Source organism: Entelurus aequoreus, linkage group LG17 (assembly GCF_033978785.1).
Source record: "Entelurus aequoreus isolate RoL-2023_Sb linkage group LG17, RoL_Eaeq_v1.1, whole genome shotgun sequence".
In the NCBI taxonomy this organism is placed as follows: domain Eukaryota; kingdom Metazoa; phylum Chordata; class Actinopteri; order Syngnathiformes; family Syngnathidae; genus Entelurus; species Entelurus aequoreus.
Genome location: NC_084747.1, coordinates 46,066,967 through 46,085,389, shown reverse-complemented (window position 1 = coordinate 46,085,389; position 18,423 = coordinate 46,066,967). Strand labels below are relative to the sequence as shown.

At 39.1% G+C, this 18,423-nt stretch overlaps 1 protein-coding gene across 3 annotated transcripts in view; it reads left to right on the top strand.

Moving 5' to 3' along the window:
- Positions 1 to 18,423, top strand: part of kntc1 (kinetochore associated 1) — an 80,061-nt gene that overhangs the window by 11,756 nt on the left and 49,882 nt on the right. For all 3 annotated transcript variants that reach the window (XM_062025784.1, XM_062025783.1, XM_062025785.1), the window contains exons 16-31: positions 1,728 to 1,853; positions 1,927 to 2,093; positions 3,339 to 3,450; positions 5,280 to 5,423; positions 5,510 to 5,566; positions 5,643 to 5,714; positions 5,818 to 5,937; positions 8,291 to 8,434; positions 8,513 to 8,608; positions 11,209 to 11,312; positions 11,391 to 11,493; positions 11,569 to 11,703; positions 12,709 to 12,828; positions 14,511 to 14,583; positions 14,712 to 14,779; positions 16,241 to 16,542. In XM_062025784.1, coding sequence (XP_061881768.1) covers positions 1,728 to 1,853; positions 1,927 to 2,093; positions 3,339 to 3,450; positions 5,280 to 5,423; positions 5,510 to 5,566; positions 5,643 to 5,714; positions 5,818 to 5,937; positions 8,291 to 8,434; positions 8,513 to 8,608; positions 11,209 to 11,312; positions 11,391 to 11,493; positions 11,569 to 11,703; positions 12,709 to 12,828; positions 14,511 to 14,583; positions 14,712 to 14,779; positions 16,241 to 16,542 — 1,943 coding nt within the window. The remainder of the gene's footprint in view (positions 1 to 1,727; positions 1,854 to 1,926; positions 2,094 to 3,338; positions 3,451 to 5,279; positions 5,424 to 5,509; positions 5,567 to 5,642; positions 5,715 to 5,817; positions 5,938 to 8,290; positions 8,435 to 8,512; positions 8,609 to 11,208; positions 11,313 to 11,390; positions 11,494 to 11,568; positions 11,704 to 12,708; positions 12,829 to 14,510; positions 14,584 to 14,711; positions 14,780 to 16,240; positions 16,543 to 18,423) is intronic.

Here is an 18,423-nt window from a genome sequence, read left to right as displayed (position 1 = left end):
TACTTAGGTACCACTGTTTGAAGCCTCAAATTATAGCCAGAGCATTTATTCATCTAAACTATAATGATAATAGATTTTATTTGTAAAAAGCACTTTATATTGTGTAAACAATCTCAAAGTGCTACAGTGTATTACAAAATAAAATAAATAAAAAGATAATAAATAAAAATAAAAACTAGAATAGCCAAATAGCTATAACAGGTATGCATATATCTAAAATGAAGGGCTTTTAAGACTTTTTTAAAATCATCCACAGTCTGTGGTGCCCTCAGGTGGTCAGGGAGAGCGTTCCACAGACTGGGAGAAATGCTTATTCCCTGAATGGGAAAACATCATAAATAACAACTTAAATTTTCTTTTACTTTAATAATGATTTTGCGGGCTTAAGAAAGTGAAAGGGAAAACATGGCTTTCTCTCACAACATTGTCATTTATGCACTAGTTTATCGCCCAACATGGCAGCAACAGAACCAATGTTGTAATATCGGTTAGAAGTAGAGATGTCCGATATTATCGGCCGATAAATGCTTTAAAATGTAATATCGGAAATTATCGGTATCAGTTTCAAAAAGTAAAATTTATGACTTTTTAAAACGCCGCTGTATGGAGTGGTACACGAACGTAGGGAGAAATACAGAGCAGTTGCGTCTCCCAGTCATACTTGCCAACCCTCCCGATTTTCCCGGGAGACTCCAGGATATCGGTGCCCCTCCCGAAAATCTCCCGGGGCAACCATTCTCCCGAATTTCTCCCGATTTCCACCCAGACAACAATATTGGAGGCGTCCCTTAAAGGCACTGCCTTTGCTTGCCGGCCCAGTCACATAACATCTACGGCTTTTCACACACACAAGTGAATGGAAGGCATACTTGGTCAACAGCCATACAGGTCACACTGAGGGTAGCCGTATAAACAACTTTAACACTGTTACAAATATGCGCCACCCTGTGAAACCACATCAAACAAGAATGACAAACACATTTCGGGAGAACATCCGCACCGTAACACAACATAAACACAATAGAACAAATACCCAGAACCCCTTGCAGCACTAACTCTTCCGGGACGCTACAATATACAACCCCCGCTACCCCTACCCCCCCACCTCAACCCCGCCCCCCGCATGTCCCAATTCCAAGCTGCTGTTTTGAGGTACGTTAAAAAAAAAAGAAGCACTTTGTGACTTCAATAATAAATATGGCAGTGCCATGTTGGCATTTTTTTTCCATAACCTGAGTTGATTTATTTTGGAAAACCTTGTTACATTGTTTAATGCATCCAGCGGGGCACCACAACAAAATTAGGCATAATAATGTGTTAATTCCACGACTGTATATATCGGTATCGGTTGATATCGGAATCGGTAATTAAGAATTGGACAATATCGGAATATCGGATATCAGCAAAAAAGCCATTATCGGACATCTCTAGTTAGAAGCAAACTGTTCATTGTAAACAATATTATGGCAAGTGTAACACGCTGAGTAGCGACGTTTTAAAGGCACATCACATTTTCTGAAATATACTTTACATGCTGCTGCTGCCGTCTTGTGGATTAAAATAACTAACACAACTACATTCGGAGGTTGCCCACAGCCGAAGCCATTCATGGAAATGATTTTTGACCGAGAGTTTAATAGAAATCATTTATTTGAGATGTTAATTAGAGCATTTACACTATTTTATTACTAACCAAGCGTGGTTTGTTTTCCTGTTTTTTTGCTCAGCTTGTCTACAAGGTGAAGCTGGACTTTGTGCTGGAGCAGCTGGCCTCGGCGTCGGTGGGCGGCTACGGACAGGACGTGTGGTCAGAGCTGGTGGAGGAGGCTGAGATCAACTTGAAGAAGATAGCAGTAAGCATCGTTTCAAAAGAAAACGCTCACGGAAAAATGATTTGTGGAGTCTTTCAATGATCATGTGGTCTAGGATGAGCACTATGTGGTGGAATATTGCCTCACGGCTCCGTGGCCCACCTTTGAGAACGCGGCGAAGATGCTCAACTACGCTGCCACCGAGTACTCGTCCTTGCAGATCCAGGAGGCTTTGGCCAAGCTGGGAATGTTCTGCAGCCTTTACGGACAGGAAAAATTCAAGTAAGGTCTTTACTCTATTTTAGTGGTTCTTAACCTGGTTGGAGGTACCGAACCCCACCAGTTTCATATGCGCATTCACCGAACCCTTCTTTAATGAAAAATAAAATTTTGTTTTTTTTTCAAATTCAAGACAAAGTTATATGTTTTTGGTAACACTTTAGTATGGGGAACATATTCTAAGTAACAAAGACTTAATTTAGAGTGTTTTGGACACTAGGGGAACATATTCTAAGTAACAAAGACTTAATTTAGAGTTATTTGGTTAGGTTTAGTGTCAGAAAAATTGTATGTAAATTATCAAAAAACTTTCCGTTCTCTGAGTTCCCAATGAACTGACAAGATGCTGTCTTTGTTGCACCAAGCAAAGGCTTGGAAAATTCCATTGTGTACGATGGGAGGAGACGGGAGTGGGGTTATCTATTGTCATCAAAGACCTGCTCAAGCTGAATCCAGGGCTAGCCCAAGCCAGAGGCATCTTTTTCTTTTGTGTTAATGTGGCCGAAAACAATGGCTGTTTGCATACTCCTTTAGAAACAGATGTTGTTATGTAAACAGTTAAAGTCCAAATAAAAAGAGGTGGTGTACAATCTTTCGCCAGAGCGTGGGTGACACTGTAAGAGGTTACAGGTCGACGGCGTCTCTCCTCAATTGAGTCCAAATTTGAATTCTGCCTCTGTTTGAATCTTTGCTTCTTGTCTTGTTTAATATATGTCATCAGTGTTTGAACCTGACAGTTAGGGTTTGAGGGTTAGGGCCAGGGTTAGAGGGTTAGGGTTATAATAAGGCCATGCAGAATAAGGCATTAATAAGTACTTAATAATGACTAGTTAAGAGCCAATATGTTACTAATTTGCATGTTAATAAGCAACTAATTAATGGTGAATATGTTCCCCATACTAAAGTGTTACCATGTTTTTTACTGGTGCACAAAATGAACCGTGCATGAACATCACCTTGTTCAAACAACAAAACCAACACAGTGCAGAAACTCACAACAAATTACACACCTGCAAATCAGTCTGACTTCTGCTGTTGCCGTATCCGTAATACGCCGATAGGGAGAAGTTTTTATTTACACGATGAGTCGGGTGTGTCTTGACCTACCCCGAACCCCTGAGCCCGACTCACCGAACCCCTAGGGTTTGATCAAACCCAGGTTAAGAACCACTGCTCTATTTGCAGAGTGTTAGCAATTTTAATATATTTGATGCGATTGTTGTATTTTTTTTTTTCTCCTATACGCAGCGGCATCGCCTGGATAGAATTCCTGAACTGCACAGACGTGCTTGGAGACATTTTGACCCACCTAAGAGATGGAGACTTGAGGGGTGCACAGTTCCTTTGGCTGCGATATGAGGTATCAAGAAGTGAAGTGAAGTGAATTATATTATACCGGTTATTTGTTTTGTCCATTTTCAAAATGTGCACAAAATAAGACATTTGAAAAGCGATTAGTTATTCGTTTTTTTTGTTTTGAGTCTTGAAAAAACGACTTGACATTTGTTTTTTTTTTAGTTTTGGTTTTATATTGAAAAATGAATGAATGAACGAATAATACACGGATTCAAACTACTACTACCTTCTTGTAGCGTTCATACAAAACTACATTAGGATGTTACCTACAGCCACAGCTGTTGTTTTACCCAAGACTAATGATTGCTCGTTTTTGTAGACAACACACACTGCAAATATGGCAGAATGTTTTCACTAAATAGTTAATTGGAGCATTTGCATTAAATAAAGAAACGTACAGTACATTCATATAAAGAAAAAAGACGAACCCTTACTGATGTGAACGATTTCCTTGCTATAGGTAACCAAAAACGTATCATTTGTAAAAGTAAGTTGTAAAGTAACATACTTGCAGTCACTCCAAAATGTCTGTGAGGGGTGTTGCGTCGACCAGCTCTTCCTCCCAGGGAATCTAAGTTACTGGTCAATCCCAAGTTCTTTCAATGACATACATGCTGAGTAAGAAGGACCATCAAGACAGAATTGGAATATTTTCAAGTTTTACTGAAATTTTCAGGAGATCAGCTTAACCAATACATTCATATCGGCTACTCTAGTTGATCTGGCATTCCAACGGAAAAGCCAACTCCTTTGCACACAAAGGAAACCCCCATCTCCCCCTCGCAACACTGATAAGGAACCAGGGGGGAGGTCTTCACATGTTTCAAGTTTATTCACAATACCATAGAACAATTACAATAGTAGTGAATATCATTTAAAGATATTGGTAAGTGAAAAGGTCCCCCAAATAAGCTAAAAGAAGCTTTTGACAGGGGATCCAGAGGACAGTATATACATGGAATGATGAAAAATGGTAGCAAGCACAACAACAACAAAAAAACAACAACAACACTATATGATAAACACAAGATAATAATACTAAAGCACGCATACACATACACACATACATTCATTCGACCATGCAAAACCCAACAGTAGTCAACCCCACATGAGGCATTAGAGATAGGTGGTTAATAGGTAAGTTTTCAGTTTCTTTTTGAAGTTGGAGAATGGATACAGCATCTTGAGGCTCTCATTAAGCCGGTTCCAAGTCTTAGGTCCCCTGCATACAACACTTCGATCGGTACAAGCCAGTAGACGATATTTACCTGATATCAGATCTAAGTTACGAGTGTTGTGGGCATGCTGGGGATGGTAGATAGGAACCAAGCTACAGAGCCTAAGATTCAGCCTGTGGATGACTTGATAGGTTAAACAAGCATTTTGATAAATATTGAACTCTGTCAGTCTTAAAAGATGATAATTATGAAATATATGTCGAGTGGGGGCATTAAACTTGGACCATGACAGGGCCCGTATGATTTTCTTTTGCATGGATTCTAATTTGTGAAGGTAGGTAGGGAAGGTGTTACACCAGATGACATTACAGTAGTTTAGATGTGGTTCAAAAAGACTTTTATATAGGGTAAGTGGAGCATACAGAGGAAGATAATGACGAAGGTGAAAGAACAGGCCAACATATTTGGATAAATTGTTTAACATTCCAAGGTTAAGACACAAAACAGACCTCTGAACACAAGAGAAACTAGTATAATATACAAAGGAAAAGTACTAGGTACTCTAAACATGGCTATGTAAAAAGAAAGAACTCTTAAACATATATGCATCCTCCACAGGTGTCAATGGTGTAATGTTAATGTTTTTTTTTTAAAGGGCCAGATTGCAGGTTCGTTCAATGAGAGCAGCCTGCTGGCCGTCCTCAGCGCCATTCCAGAGGAACTACCGTCCCAAGATCTTTGTCCTTGGTTTCGGTCGGTGTTTTTGCCTTTTGTGAGAAGAGTGCTGCCAGCAGGACAGGTGGGGGTCCTTTCTCGTGCTGAAAAACACAATCAGTATTAATATAGTATGTAAATAAACATTCAACCTGCCCTTGCCTGCTACAGAAAATCTTGGCCAGATGGATAGAGCAGAAAGCTCGCAATCTGGAGTTGACAGAAAAGGTAGAGGAACAATTTGTGATGTAAATATCTTTCTGCGCTTGAGGGATGTTTATAGTGCTATATTTTTTTTTTCCAGGGCGCTTGGCCCCAGAACGGACTAGACCTGGCACAGCTCGGACTGCCATCTTTATGGTCATGGATGAGATCTGTAAATTGTTGTTTAATGTTTTATTTTTGTTCAATTTAGGTACAACAGTCATTACGCAAGAGCAAAATGTGATCTATTTGGTGTGTCTCGTCCTTTCTCAAAGGATGCCAATGAAGGTGCAGAAGAGGTGAAAAACCTCAGGACTCTGGTGTCAAACTTGCGTCAGTTGCTTGACCTGCATAAGAAATATAACTGCAGGCTTTCAATTTCAGTCTTTGAGAAGGTATGTTTTTTTTTATATTGGCTCAACGGCAATTATAATCCTTAAACAAAGTAACAGTGAAACTCATGGGAATAATCACTGAATGGAGAATTGGGGGTGGGATTAAATAAATTATCTATATTCCACTCCCTAGCAGGCAAAAGTGGACAATCATGCATTACATACTATACATTACCTTTTACACTATATTCATTTATATTATTATGTGTTGTCAACTTTGTACTTTTTTTTAAAATTATTTTTTATATCATTGCCTGAAATAAATAAATAAATTAAAATGAAATGAAACGTGCCTTAGCTCAAGAGTTCTTAACCATTTTTTTACTTTTTTGACCCCTTTTTTACACTGCAGAAAGGCCCGGGCCCACTTACCGTATTTTTCGGAGTATAAGTCGCTCCGGAGTATAAATCGCACCGGCCGCAAATGCATAATAAAGAAGGGAAAAAACATATGTAAGTCGGACTGGAGTATAAGTCGCATTTTTTGGGGAAATTTATTTGATAAAATCCAACACCAAGAATAGACATTTGAAAGGCAATTTAAAATAAATAAAGAATAGTGAACAACAGGCTGAATAAGTGTACGTTATATGAGGCATAAATAACCAACTGAGAACGTGCCTGGTATGTTAACGTAACATATTATGGTAAGAGTCATTCAAATAACTATAACATATAGAACATGCTATACGTTTACCAAACAATCTGTCACTCCTAATCGCTAAATCCCATGAAATCTTATACGTCTAGTCTCTTACGTGAATGAGCTAAATAATATTATTTGATATTTTACGCTAATGTGTTAATAATTTCACACATAAGTCGCTCCTGAGTATAAGTCGCACCCAAACTATGAAAAAAACTGCGACTTATAGTCCGAAAAATACGGTAAATATTAACCCTCAATTAATAATCTTACTCTTGATTTCAATTATATTCAATAATTTTATCTAAACTACTTACAGTTTACAACCTTGTCAAATGATACGGAACCATGTGTTATCGCAAAGAGTATTCATTAAACACATTCAGTAAACCTTAGGCCTAGGTCAGGCTAATTAGGACAATATGTACTAACCAAATAGATTCATAAATAACTAGAGATGTCCGATAATGGCTTTTTTGCCGATATCCGATATTCCGATACTGTCCAACTCTTAATTACCGATACCGATATCAACCGATACAGATATATACAGTTGTGGAATTAACACATCATTATGCCTAATTTTGTTGTGATGCCCCGCTGGATGCATTAAACAATGTAACAAGGTTTTCCAAAATCAATCAACTGAAGTTATAGAAAAAAAAGTGAGGGGAGGGGGGGGTAGGGGGGAGTGTATATTGTAGCGTCCCGGAAGAGTTAGTGCTGCAAGGGGTTCTGGGTATTTGTTCTGTTGTGTTACGGTGCGGATGTTCTCCCGAAATGTGTTTGTCATTCTTGTTTGGTGTGGGTTCACAGTGTGGCGCATATTTGTAACAGTGTTAAAGTTGTTTATACGTTGACCCTCAGTGTGTCCTGTATGGCTGTTGATCAAGTATACATTACATTCCCTCGTGTGTGTGTGTGTGTAAAGCCGTAGATATTATGTGACTGGGCCGGCACGCAAAGGCAGTGCCTTTAAGGTTTATTGGCGCTCGGTACTTCTCTCTACGTCCGTGTACACAGCGGCGTTTTAAAAAGTCATAAGTTTTGCTTTTTGAAACCGATACCGATAATTTCCGATATTACATTTTAAAGCATTTATCGGCCGATAATTTCGGCAGTCCGATATTATCGGACATCCCTATAAATAACTGATGAAATGTATATACATGTGTTTTACTACAATAAATAGACTTAAATTTAAATAAATATATTTAAATAAACTGCCAACACAAATGAAAATACAGCTTCACTACTTAAGTCGTAAGTTTGCGCTTAATTAACTTCTCTATGACTTTAGCTCCAGACTTCTTCTGTTTGTTTGATTTTGTCATTACTGCCACAAGTTGTGGAATAGTGTATTACAACTGAGTAGCGCTACGGCCCATACAGACCACAGCTGAGAAAGATATTTATTGGCAAAACTCCAGGGGGCACTCGCGGCCCAACAATTAGAAAACAACTGCTTTAGCTGACCTCATGTTGAGCACACAGCACATTAGTTGAGACTAAATACTGCACCTCCATTTTACCTGATTTCTTAACAATAGACTAATTGTCTAACAGGCCTAGTTGTAAACCACATTGCCTTAATTCTCTGATTAGACTGGCCTTTTTGGAACTTAAGTATTTTTTTTAGAAAAATGTATTGTGCTTTCTGCTGTGGAAATGTTTGTAATTTGTTACCATGTGTTCAACCCATACAAGGGAAATATACGCAGCGTTGCTTCCCTAATGCTGGACAAAGTGGCGGCTCCTGAGCTGATCTCAGCCACCGTAAAGAACAACATCTTGCCTTATGCTGAGGAGCATCACATTTCTTTGGATGAGCTACTCCTACAGTATATAAAGGTAAAACGAAAAATCACCAGTACAGTCAAGAATGTGAAATCATCCAAGTCATTTTAATCCATATTTTTTTGTCACTAGGAACTACTAGAACGTTGCAGCTCTCAAACCACAACACTTTTTACAGAATGGGAAGCCAAAGCAGTGGCTGTCCTGGGATGCATGGCTGATACGGATGTAAGCAAGTTTTCAAACAAGTATTTTGCTCTCCTGAATGTTGGTATTATGTTTGGCATAAAGTTAAACGGTCCTTTAATTTAGAGATGAAAAAATGTTCGGCTTGAGGTTGTTTATTGATAGTCTCTACAATGAAGTTACTGTAAGAAGAAAGTACATGCAAAAACATGCAAGAAGTATGTTAAATCAACAATATGGTTTGGTATAAACTAGGGCTGCAACTAACGATTAATTTGATAATTGATTAATCTGTCGATTATTACTTCGTATAATCGATTAATAATCAGATAAAAGAGACAAACTACATTTTTATCCTTTCCAGTATTTTATTGAAAAAAACCAGCATACTGGCACCATACTTATTTTGATTATTGTTTCTCAGCTGTTTGTAAATGTTGCAGTTTATAAATAAAGATTTATTTGAAGAAAAAAAAAAAAAAACATTTTTTTAATTTTTTTTTATTTATTTGAAGAAAAAAAAAAAAAAGTTTTTAATTTTTTTTTAAAGCCTCTGCGCATGCGCATAGCATAGATCCAACGAATCGATGACTAAATTAATCGGCAACTATTTTTATAATCGATTTTAATCGATTTAATCGATTAGTTGTTGCAGCCATAGTTAGTATAAACTAAAATAAGCAATTAAACCATACTGTAGAAGAGTTGAAACTTATGCTGCTAGCTTGATTCTAACAAACAACGAACAAACCCATTGACAGCCAACAAAAATTCGCATCACGGTCATTTTAAACTGTTATCGTTTGTCCAAAGACATTTTAAGGGAGCCAACAGCAAAAAAAACAAAAAACACAAATAATGTATGCACCCATAAAAAAACTAAAAAATTAATGTTTTTGATATTCCAAATTGGGACGGCGTGGCGTAGTGGGTAGAGCAACCGTGCCAGAAACCTGAGGGTTGCAGGTTCGCTCCCCGCCTCTTACCATCCAAAAAATCGCTGCCGTTGTGTCCTTGGGCAGGACACTTCACCCTTTGCCCCCGGTGCCGCTCACACCGGTGAAATTAATGATGAATGAATGGTAGGTGGTGGTCGGAGGGGCCGTAGGCGCAAACTGGCAGCCTCGCTTCCGTCAGTCTACCCCAGGGCAGCTGTGGCTACAAATGTAGCTTACCACCACCAGGTGTGAATGAATGATGGGTTCCCACTTCTCTGTGAGCGCTTTGAGTATCTAACAATAGAAAAAGCGCGATATAAATCTAATCCATTATTATTATTATTAAACCACATGTGTCAAACTCAAGGCCAAGCCTGCCACATCATCATCAAGCCTAGAAATAATATGCGTCAAAGTTAGGGATGTCCGATAATATCGGGCTGCCGATAAATGCTTTAAAATGTAATATCGGAAATTATCGGTATCGGTTTCGTTATTATCGGTATTGGTTTTTAAAAGTAAAATGTATGACGTTTTTAAACGCCGCTGTGTACACGGACGTAGGGAGAGGTACAGAGAGATAATAAACCTTCAAGGCACTTCCTTTACGTGCATGCCATCCCAGTCACATAATATCTACAGCTTTACTCATTACAAATTGATGCAAGACATACTTGTTCAACAGCCATACAGGTCACACTGAGGGTGTCCGTATAAACAACTTTAACATTGTTACAAATATGCGTCACACTGTGAACCCACACCAAACAAGAATGACAAACACATTTCGTGAGAACATCCGCACCGTAACACAACATAAACACAACAGAACAAATACCCAGAATCCCTTGTAGTACTAACTCTTCCGGGACGCTACAATATAAACCCCCCACGCTAACCCCTGCCCCCCCACCTCAACCTCTCATAGTCTCTCTCAGGGAGAGCATGTCCCAAATTCCAAGCTGCTGTTTGGATAGATAGATAGATAGTACTTTAATGATTCCTTCAGGAGAGTTACCTCAGGAAAATTAAAATTCCAGCAGCAGTGTACAGAATTGAGATCGAATTTCAAAAGTAAATAATGGGGGTGTAAATGGAAACAGAATAGAAAAATATTACAATAAGAATACAAATAAAAAGCAACAATGAGAATACAAATATAACAGTAAAATAAGAATATAACAAGAGAAACTAGGCAGTAGTGACCATACACTTGCGCAAAATGCAGTTTTACAACATTTTGTAAATGGTAAATGGGTTATACTTGAATAGCGCTTTTCTCCCTTCAAGGTAGTCAAAGCGCTTTGACACTATTTCCACATTCACCCATTCACACACACATTCACACACTGATGGCGGAAGCTGCCATGCAAGGCGATTACCACGACCAATCAGTAGCAACGGTGAAGTGTCTTGCTCAAGGTCACCACGGACGTGACTAGGTTGGTAGAAGGTGGGGATCGAACCAGGAACCCTCAGGTTGCTGGCACGGCCACTCTCCCAACCGCGCCACGGCGCCCCATCATCTTTCTTCTCTAAAATATTGAATTGACTTTTGAGACCGCGCCCAACCACATTCTATTAAGCTACTATTAAGTTACCGCTAAAAAAAAAAATGCAATTATTGTGGGGCACGAATGCCGAAACCGCAAAATGTGTTGCAATATTCGTGAAATATTCAACCTTGTTGACGATTCCCTGCAGCTGATGGTGGATGCGGTGCTGGAGATCATGCAGAAAGCTGTCTTCCCCTGGAGTAATGTGGTGGAAAAGCTGGTTCAGCAATACCTGGAGATGGATGGACCTAAGTAAGTCAAGTGAAACTGTCCCATTCTCTTATATTTGTCATTTTTCTATGATTTTTTTGTGTTCTTTTGCTCTCAAAGACAGGAGCTTTTAAAGGAGAGCTACCGCCTGATGGAAATCCGCAAACTTCTCCGTGGCTATGGCATCCGCAACTACAACCACTCAAACATAGGTCAAATTAAGGTAAAATATTACTGTAATTCATCTCTGATGCATTAACCATAACATTTCCACCTTTAAACTGGGATGTCTTTGCAGACATTAGTTAGATACATACTAAAGCAAGACGTTCCGACGTGCCTTGACGACGCCCTCACTTTGGCCCGAGCGTACAGACTTCCAACGTCGGAGATCCACTACTTGTATCTCCTCCGGCTGATAGGCCAGGGCACGGTATGTGTCTCACTTGTGAAGAAATGAAAAATGCTGTATAACAATTAGGAGTGTAACGGTACGTGTATTTGTATTGAACCGTTTCGGTACGGGGGTTTCGGTTCAGTTCGTAGGTGTACCGAACGAGTTTCCACACGAACATATTAAGTAGCCGCCTCCGCTTCCTTCTGCCTCTGTCTCTTGTCAGTACTCTACACAGCACCCAGCATTGTCCCACCCACACAACCATCTGATTGGTTACAAACAGAGCGGTAACAGCCAATCAGCAGTGCAGTGCATGTGTGTGTGTGTGAGTGTGTGTGTGTGTGTGTGTGTGTGTTACGGACAGCAAAGCCCTGTCTGTCTGTTATTTCACTTTACCTTTTCTGTGTTGAAGCAGCAAAAAAGGACATTATGTTGAATGAAGAGTTTCTGTCTCTGATAGTTGATATAATAATGTAAGTGCATCATTAAGCCTACATGAACTCCATGGTGTTCAGGGATGAATAGTCTCTCCTATTGCTATTGTACCATTTTTTTCAGCTATGGTTACATTAATCATTAGTAATGCAGCAGCCTAGTTTTGAATGGCAGGGTCCCTGCTATCACATGTTGATAAAAATATAACATTTACATAATAAAAATCAACTACAGGCTTCCCAAATGCTGTAATAAATTAAGCATGATGATTTGACTTGAAACTGTTTAATGTTGCACTTTTTATGTATATGTAGAAGAAAAGTTTAGTCATTTTATTTAATCTGAGCAACAACTTGAGGCAGTTTAATGTTGATTAACGTGGACAGAATTATTATAGTGTTCCCAATGTTAAAAGGATAAAGCCATTGTTTACAAATTTGGTAAATAAATAACCAAAAAATTTATATTTTGTTGTTTTCTTACTGTACCGAAAATGAACCGAACCGTGACCTCTAAACCGAGGTACGTACCGAACCGAAACTTTTGTGTGCCGTTACACCCCTACTAACAATGTGATGGTTTGCTTTTTTTGTTTGTTGTTTTAAGAGCGAAGAGTGCATTGTGGTGCTGAGGAGGTTGCCGGCTGCAGAGGTAGAGTGTGTGATGGAGCGTCTTACATCCTGGGCCATGCTGCAGCTAGAGGACAAAGACCACATTTCTGATGAAGTGAGATAAAGTCTTTCTTTTTTTTTAAAAAAAAAATAGTTATTTTTACGGGGATATTGTATCTTGTGATGTGTCATAGGTTTTGTCTCTACTGTAAATAATCCAACTAACATATTCTAGTCAATAAGTCGCCAAATCTACTATAGTCCCTGGGTGCGTGGTCTTGAAAAGCAAATAACCGCCAGGGTTTCTTAATATTACCGTCGAGTACACTGCTAAAAGTCAGTATTCAAAAACAAGAAAAAATAAAATAAAAAATTAGGGGTATTTTATCTGAACTAAGCAAAATTATCTGCCAATAGAACAAGAAGATTTGGCGTATCAAGACCTTCCAAAACAAGTAAATTAGCTAACCTCAATGAACCCAAAAATACCTTAAAGTAAGTATATTCTCACTAATAACAAGTGCACTTTTCTTGGTAGAAAAAAAACCCAAAAGAGACCTTTTGGCTCAATATGTTGAAAAATATTCTTAAATGAAGTAAATGCTAGTGCCATTATCTTGACATAATGATATGCGCTCTGCATTACATTTCTTGAAACCAGCAAACTTATACTAAAAACTAATTCATTGTTCTTAATGGAAAGGCAACAAGGCAACCGCTTGTTACTCTCGGGGTCTCCTAGCCGCTCAGGCAAATCATATGGTCTAAAAATGCATTTTTCCATCGACAACATGACATCATCGCGCCAAGTGCGTGCTCTTTCAGTCAATTAGTGCGCATATATACAGCCCGGCCCCCGGCTAAATTTTTTTAAATTGTAATTTTGAAGAATTTATCTGACTGTGCATGAACTATTTCTGTTCAAAATGGTTTGAAATGTCACATGTTAAATGTTTAAATAGTCAGTTTACTGTACTGTGCCAACTGTACTACTATATGAGTACCGTACATATTTTCTATTGTTTCATTGAAAATAAATCAGCAAAGTCCATTTGGCTGTCATCTGTTTTAATTATGAGACACAATTGTGTCAAAGTCATGATTTTTTTTCATGCTTGAAATAAGAAATTATTACTTTAAAAAAGCAGTTTTATACTTGTGAGTGTTGACGACACAGCTTTGCAACAGTTGATATTCTAGTTTCAAGCATGTTTTACTCAATATAGATCATAAAATCTCAGCAACAAGCTGTAACATCTAACTGAGATCATTTAGGACCAAAACCCTTAAAACAAGTAAAACACTCTAATATAAAATCTGCTTAGTGAGAAGAATTATCTTATCAGACAGAAAATAAGCAAATATCACCCTTATTTGAGATATTTAATCTTACTTAGATTTCAGTTTTTGCAGTGTACCAGTATCGATTCCCAAGTACTGACAATTTTTACTGTATCAATTTAAATGTGAAATGTACCCATCCCAATGTGTAATATCCATGTTGATAAATGAAAATGTGGACAGTTACATTTTCCCTTCCACTTTCTCGTGGACTCAGAGTCATCATCCAAGTAGGCGTTTTCAAAATTCACAAAAAAACAGCCTTTCTCATTATTTCTAACTTACAATTAACACCACTAACCTCTTTGGGGTTTAGTAAATTAACGGCCCAAGCTATAACTACAGCATTTACGGTATTCATTATCAGAGATTGTTAAGTGTTTATTCACAAACATGCCTGCAAGTCAACCAGTCATGACATCTATGGAGTTGAACCAATATGCTTGTCTACATTAGCACAAAAAACAGAAGATGGTCACTGCTCAGGTGATGGTGGATGCACTGAAATACCAGCATGTGATACAGAAACGTGAGTATTACAATACATAATATTGCAATAAGACTATCACAGCAACATGCATGTGCTTCTTTACAGTAGCAATGCTAAATTGTAAATAAACATGTGAAGATCCAAGACTGCTTTCTTGTCTACTACAGATGATACCCTTAAAAGCATGGAGTGTGAAAACAGCCTGTGCACATTCAAAGTTATCGCCCACCTACAGGTAAATTTCACGCACACAAGATCAACACATCAAGCGTGTAAATATTTCTATTAGAGATGTCCGATAATGGCTTTTTTGCCGATATCCGATATTTCGATATTGTCCAACTCTTAATTACAGATTCCAATATCAACCGATACCGATATATACAGTTGTGGAATTAACACATTATTATGCCTAATTTTGTTGCGATGCCCCGCTGGATGCATTAAACAATGTAACAAGGTTTTCCAAAATAAATCAACTCAAGTTATGGAAAAAAATGCCAACATGGCACTGCCATATTTATTATTGAAGTTACAAAGTGCATTATTTTTTTCACAGTGTGGCGCATATTTTTAACAGTGTTAAAGTTGTTTATACGGCTACCCTCAGTGTGACCTGTATGGCTGTTGACCAAATATGCCTTGCATTCACTTGAGTGTGTGAAAAGCCGTAGATATTATGTGACTGGGCCGGCACGCAAAGACAGTGTCTTTAAGGTTTATTGGCGCTCTGTACTTCTCCCTACGTCCCCGACACAGCGGCGTTTTAAAAAGTCATAAATTTTACTTTTTGAAACCGATGCCGATAATTTTGAAACCGATACCGATAATTTCCGATATTACATTTTAAAGCATTTATCGGCCGATAATATCGGCAGTTCGATATTATCGGACATCTCTAGTTTCTTGCATATTAAAGGTCAACAGTTTCTAAATACACCAGTGTGCACATGGTCTACTGGTTTTAAGTCATTAACAGAAAAAACAATATGCAACAAATTTTTCCAAAATAAATCAACTCAAGTTATGGAAAAAAATGCCAACATGGCACTGCCATATTTATTATTGAAGTCACAAAGTGCATTATTTTTTTTAACATGCTTCAAAACAGCAGCTTTGGGACATGCTCTCCCTGAGAGAGCATGAGGAGGTTGAGGTGGGAGTGGGTAGGGGGTAGCGGGGGATGTATATTGTAGCGTCCCGGAAGAGTTAGTGCTGCAAGGGATTCTGGGTATTTGTTCTGTTGTGTTTATGTTGTGTTACGGTGCGGATGTTCTCCCGAAATGTGTTTGTCATTCTTGTCTGGTGTGGGTTCACAGTGTGGCGCATATTTGTAACAGTGTTAAAGTTGTTTATACGTCCACCCTCAGTGTGACCTGTATGGCTGTTGACCAAGTATGCCTTGCATTCACTTGTGTGTGTGAAAAGCCGTAGATATTATGTGATTGGGCCAGCACGCAAAGGCAGTGCCTTTAAGGTTTATTTGGGCTCTGTGCTTCTTCCTACGTCCGTGTACACAGCGGAGTTTTAAAAAGTCATAAATTTTACTTTTTGAAACCGATACCGATCATTTTGAAACCGATACCGATAATTTCCGATATTAAAATTATAAAGCATTTATCGGCCAATAACATCGGCAGTCCGATATTATCGGACATCTCTAATTTCTATTCATCTGAACATGCACTTTCTTTAGGAAGATTTCGATCTCTTCATCACCCCTGCCAACTACGAAGACGCCAACATTCGCCAACAAATCCAGGAGCACCACATCACGGCCTACGAAAGAACGCGTGGCAGCCGTTCATCCGAAAGCAAGGACACGGCCGCCCCGGTAATGACCAACGATCCCGACGGAAAGACCAGGACCATCTCCACCCAGGCGGGCCTGTGTCGCCTGGGGAGGCAGCTGCAGCGCACCAAACAGGAACTGTGGTCCGACTTGGCCCTGCGCGCCCTGGGGGTGGGCAAGGTTCACAAGGCCCTCAAGATTCTCAGGTAAGCATGTGGGACTGATGATATTGATATTGGTGATATTTCCACGTTCCAAAAAGATGTGCTATGTTGATTAGACGCTAAGTCTAAATTGTCAATAGATATGAATGTTAATAGTTGTTTGTTTATACTGTATGTGCCGTGCGATTGGCTGGCAACTAGTCGAGGGTGTACCCTGCCGCTTGCCCGGAGTCATCTGGGATAGGCTCCAGGTTACCTGCGACCCTAATGACGATAAGCGGTGTGGTAAATGGATGGATGGAAGGTTGATGTTGATAGTGTTTGACTGATAATGTTTTTTCTGTTAATGATTTAAAACCAGTAGACCATGTGCACACCAACACTGGTGTATTAAGAAACTGCTGCCCTTTAATATGCAAGGAACTAGAGATGTCCGATAATATCGGACTGCCGATATTATCGGCAGATAAATGCTTTAAAATGTAAATTATCGGTATCGGTTTCAAAATTATCGGTATCGGTTTCAAAAAGTAAAATTTATGACTTTTTAAAACTCCGCTGTGTACACGGACGTAGGGAGAAGTACAGAGCGCCAATAAACCTTAAAGGCACTGCCTTTGCGTGCCGGCCCAATCACATAATATCTATGGCTTTTCACACACACACAAGTGAATGCAACGCATACTTGGTCAACAGCCATACAGGTCACACTGAGGGTGGCCGTATAAACAACTTTAACACTGTTACAAATATGTGCCACACTGTGAACCCACAACAAACAAGAATGACAAACACATTTCGGGAGAACATCCGCACCGTAACACAATATAAACACAACAGGACAAATACCCAGAACCCCTTGCATAAATGTAAATAGCTGCAACATAACATAAATAAGTAACAAACCGCATAATAACAAAATGTCACAACATAGCTGTAAACCTGGCTTCACCCAAGGAAGGCACACATGACATGATTATATGTCATGTCACTATGTACAGCACACATACTGCTATACACAAAGCCTAACCAGGCATTTTTTTCTCTCAAGGAATTGTGAAATAAAATCATGTCTCCATGAGATCAACACTGTACTGAAGCCCAGAACACTCTACGCATTTCCCCAGTTTTAGTTTAGAGAAAATGAAAGATTGGCCTGGCCCACTAGGATCCCTCTTTATGTTTGTGAACTTTATAGTCTATACATTTAGAGTGATGTGATAATCAAACACTCTAGAAGTCTAGAATGAAAGAGTATATAAGAGAATTGACAGAGTGTGTGTACCTTCAGTGCTGAATGATGAGCAGAGGCAGAGTTTGGAGGTGTTTTCTTTAGCTTGCTTTCCATGTTTATGTACTCACTGTCCACTGTGTCCAGCTGCCTGAAATCGGGTGACTCCACTGTAGAAATAGCCTGCATGTCTTCCAGCACATACGCTGCAATGGCTCTATCAATGTTGTCCTGGCTAGCAGTCCCTCCGTTAAAATCCAGCCGCTGTGTGTCTCTCTTTACTAGCTTCGTGGAAGCATGTTGCTTTTGTAGCTGTTTCAGCAGATTTGAATTGCTGTTTTGGGCAGTAGATAGGATCTTTGATTCAAGACACAACTTACATTTAACTAAAATTTTCTTTTCGTTGTGCTCGACAAAAGAAAAGTAGTGAGAATATCTCCATGTTAAGAAACTCGGCTTTGGCTCCGCTATGTCTTGTTACTAAACACAGACACGCCCCCCCGCCCCACACACACACACCCACACACATATACTTCCTTGTGACACAGGAACATTCAGAAGGACGACACCGCAGCAATTAAACACACTCAGATCTTCTCAGTTGCTAGTCGATACTATATAAAAAATAACGCAGTAACGCATCATGTAGTAACGGTAACTGAGTTACTGAATATAAAAAATAACGCGTTAGA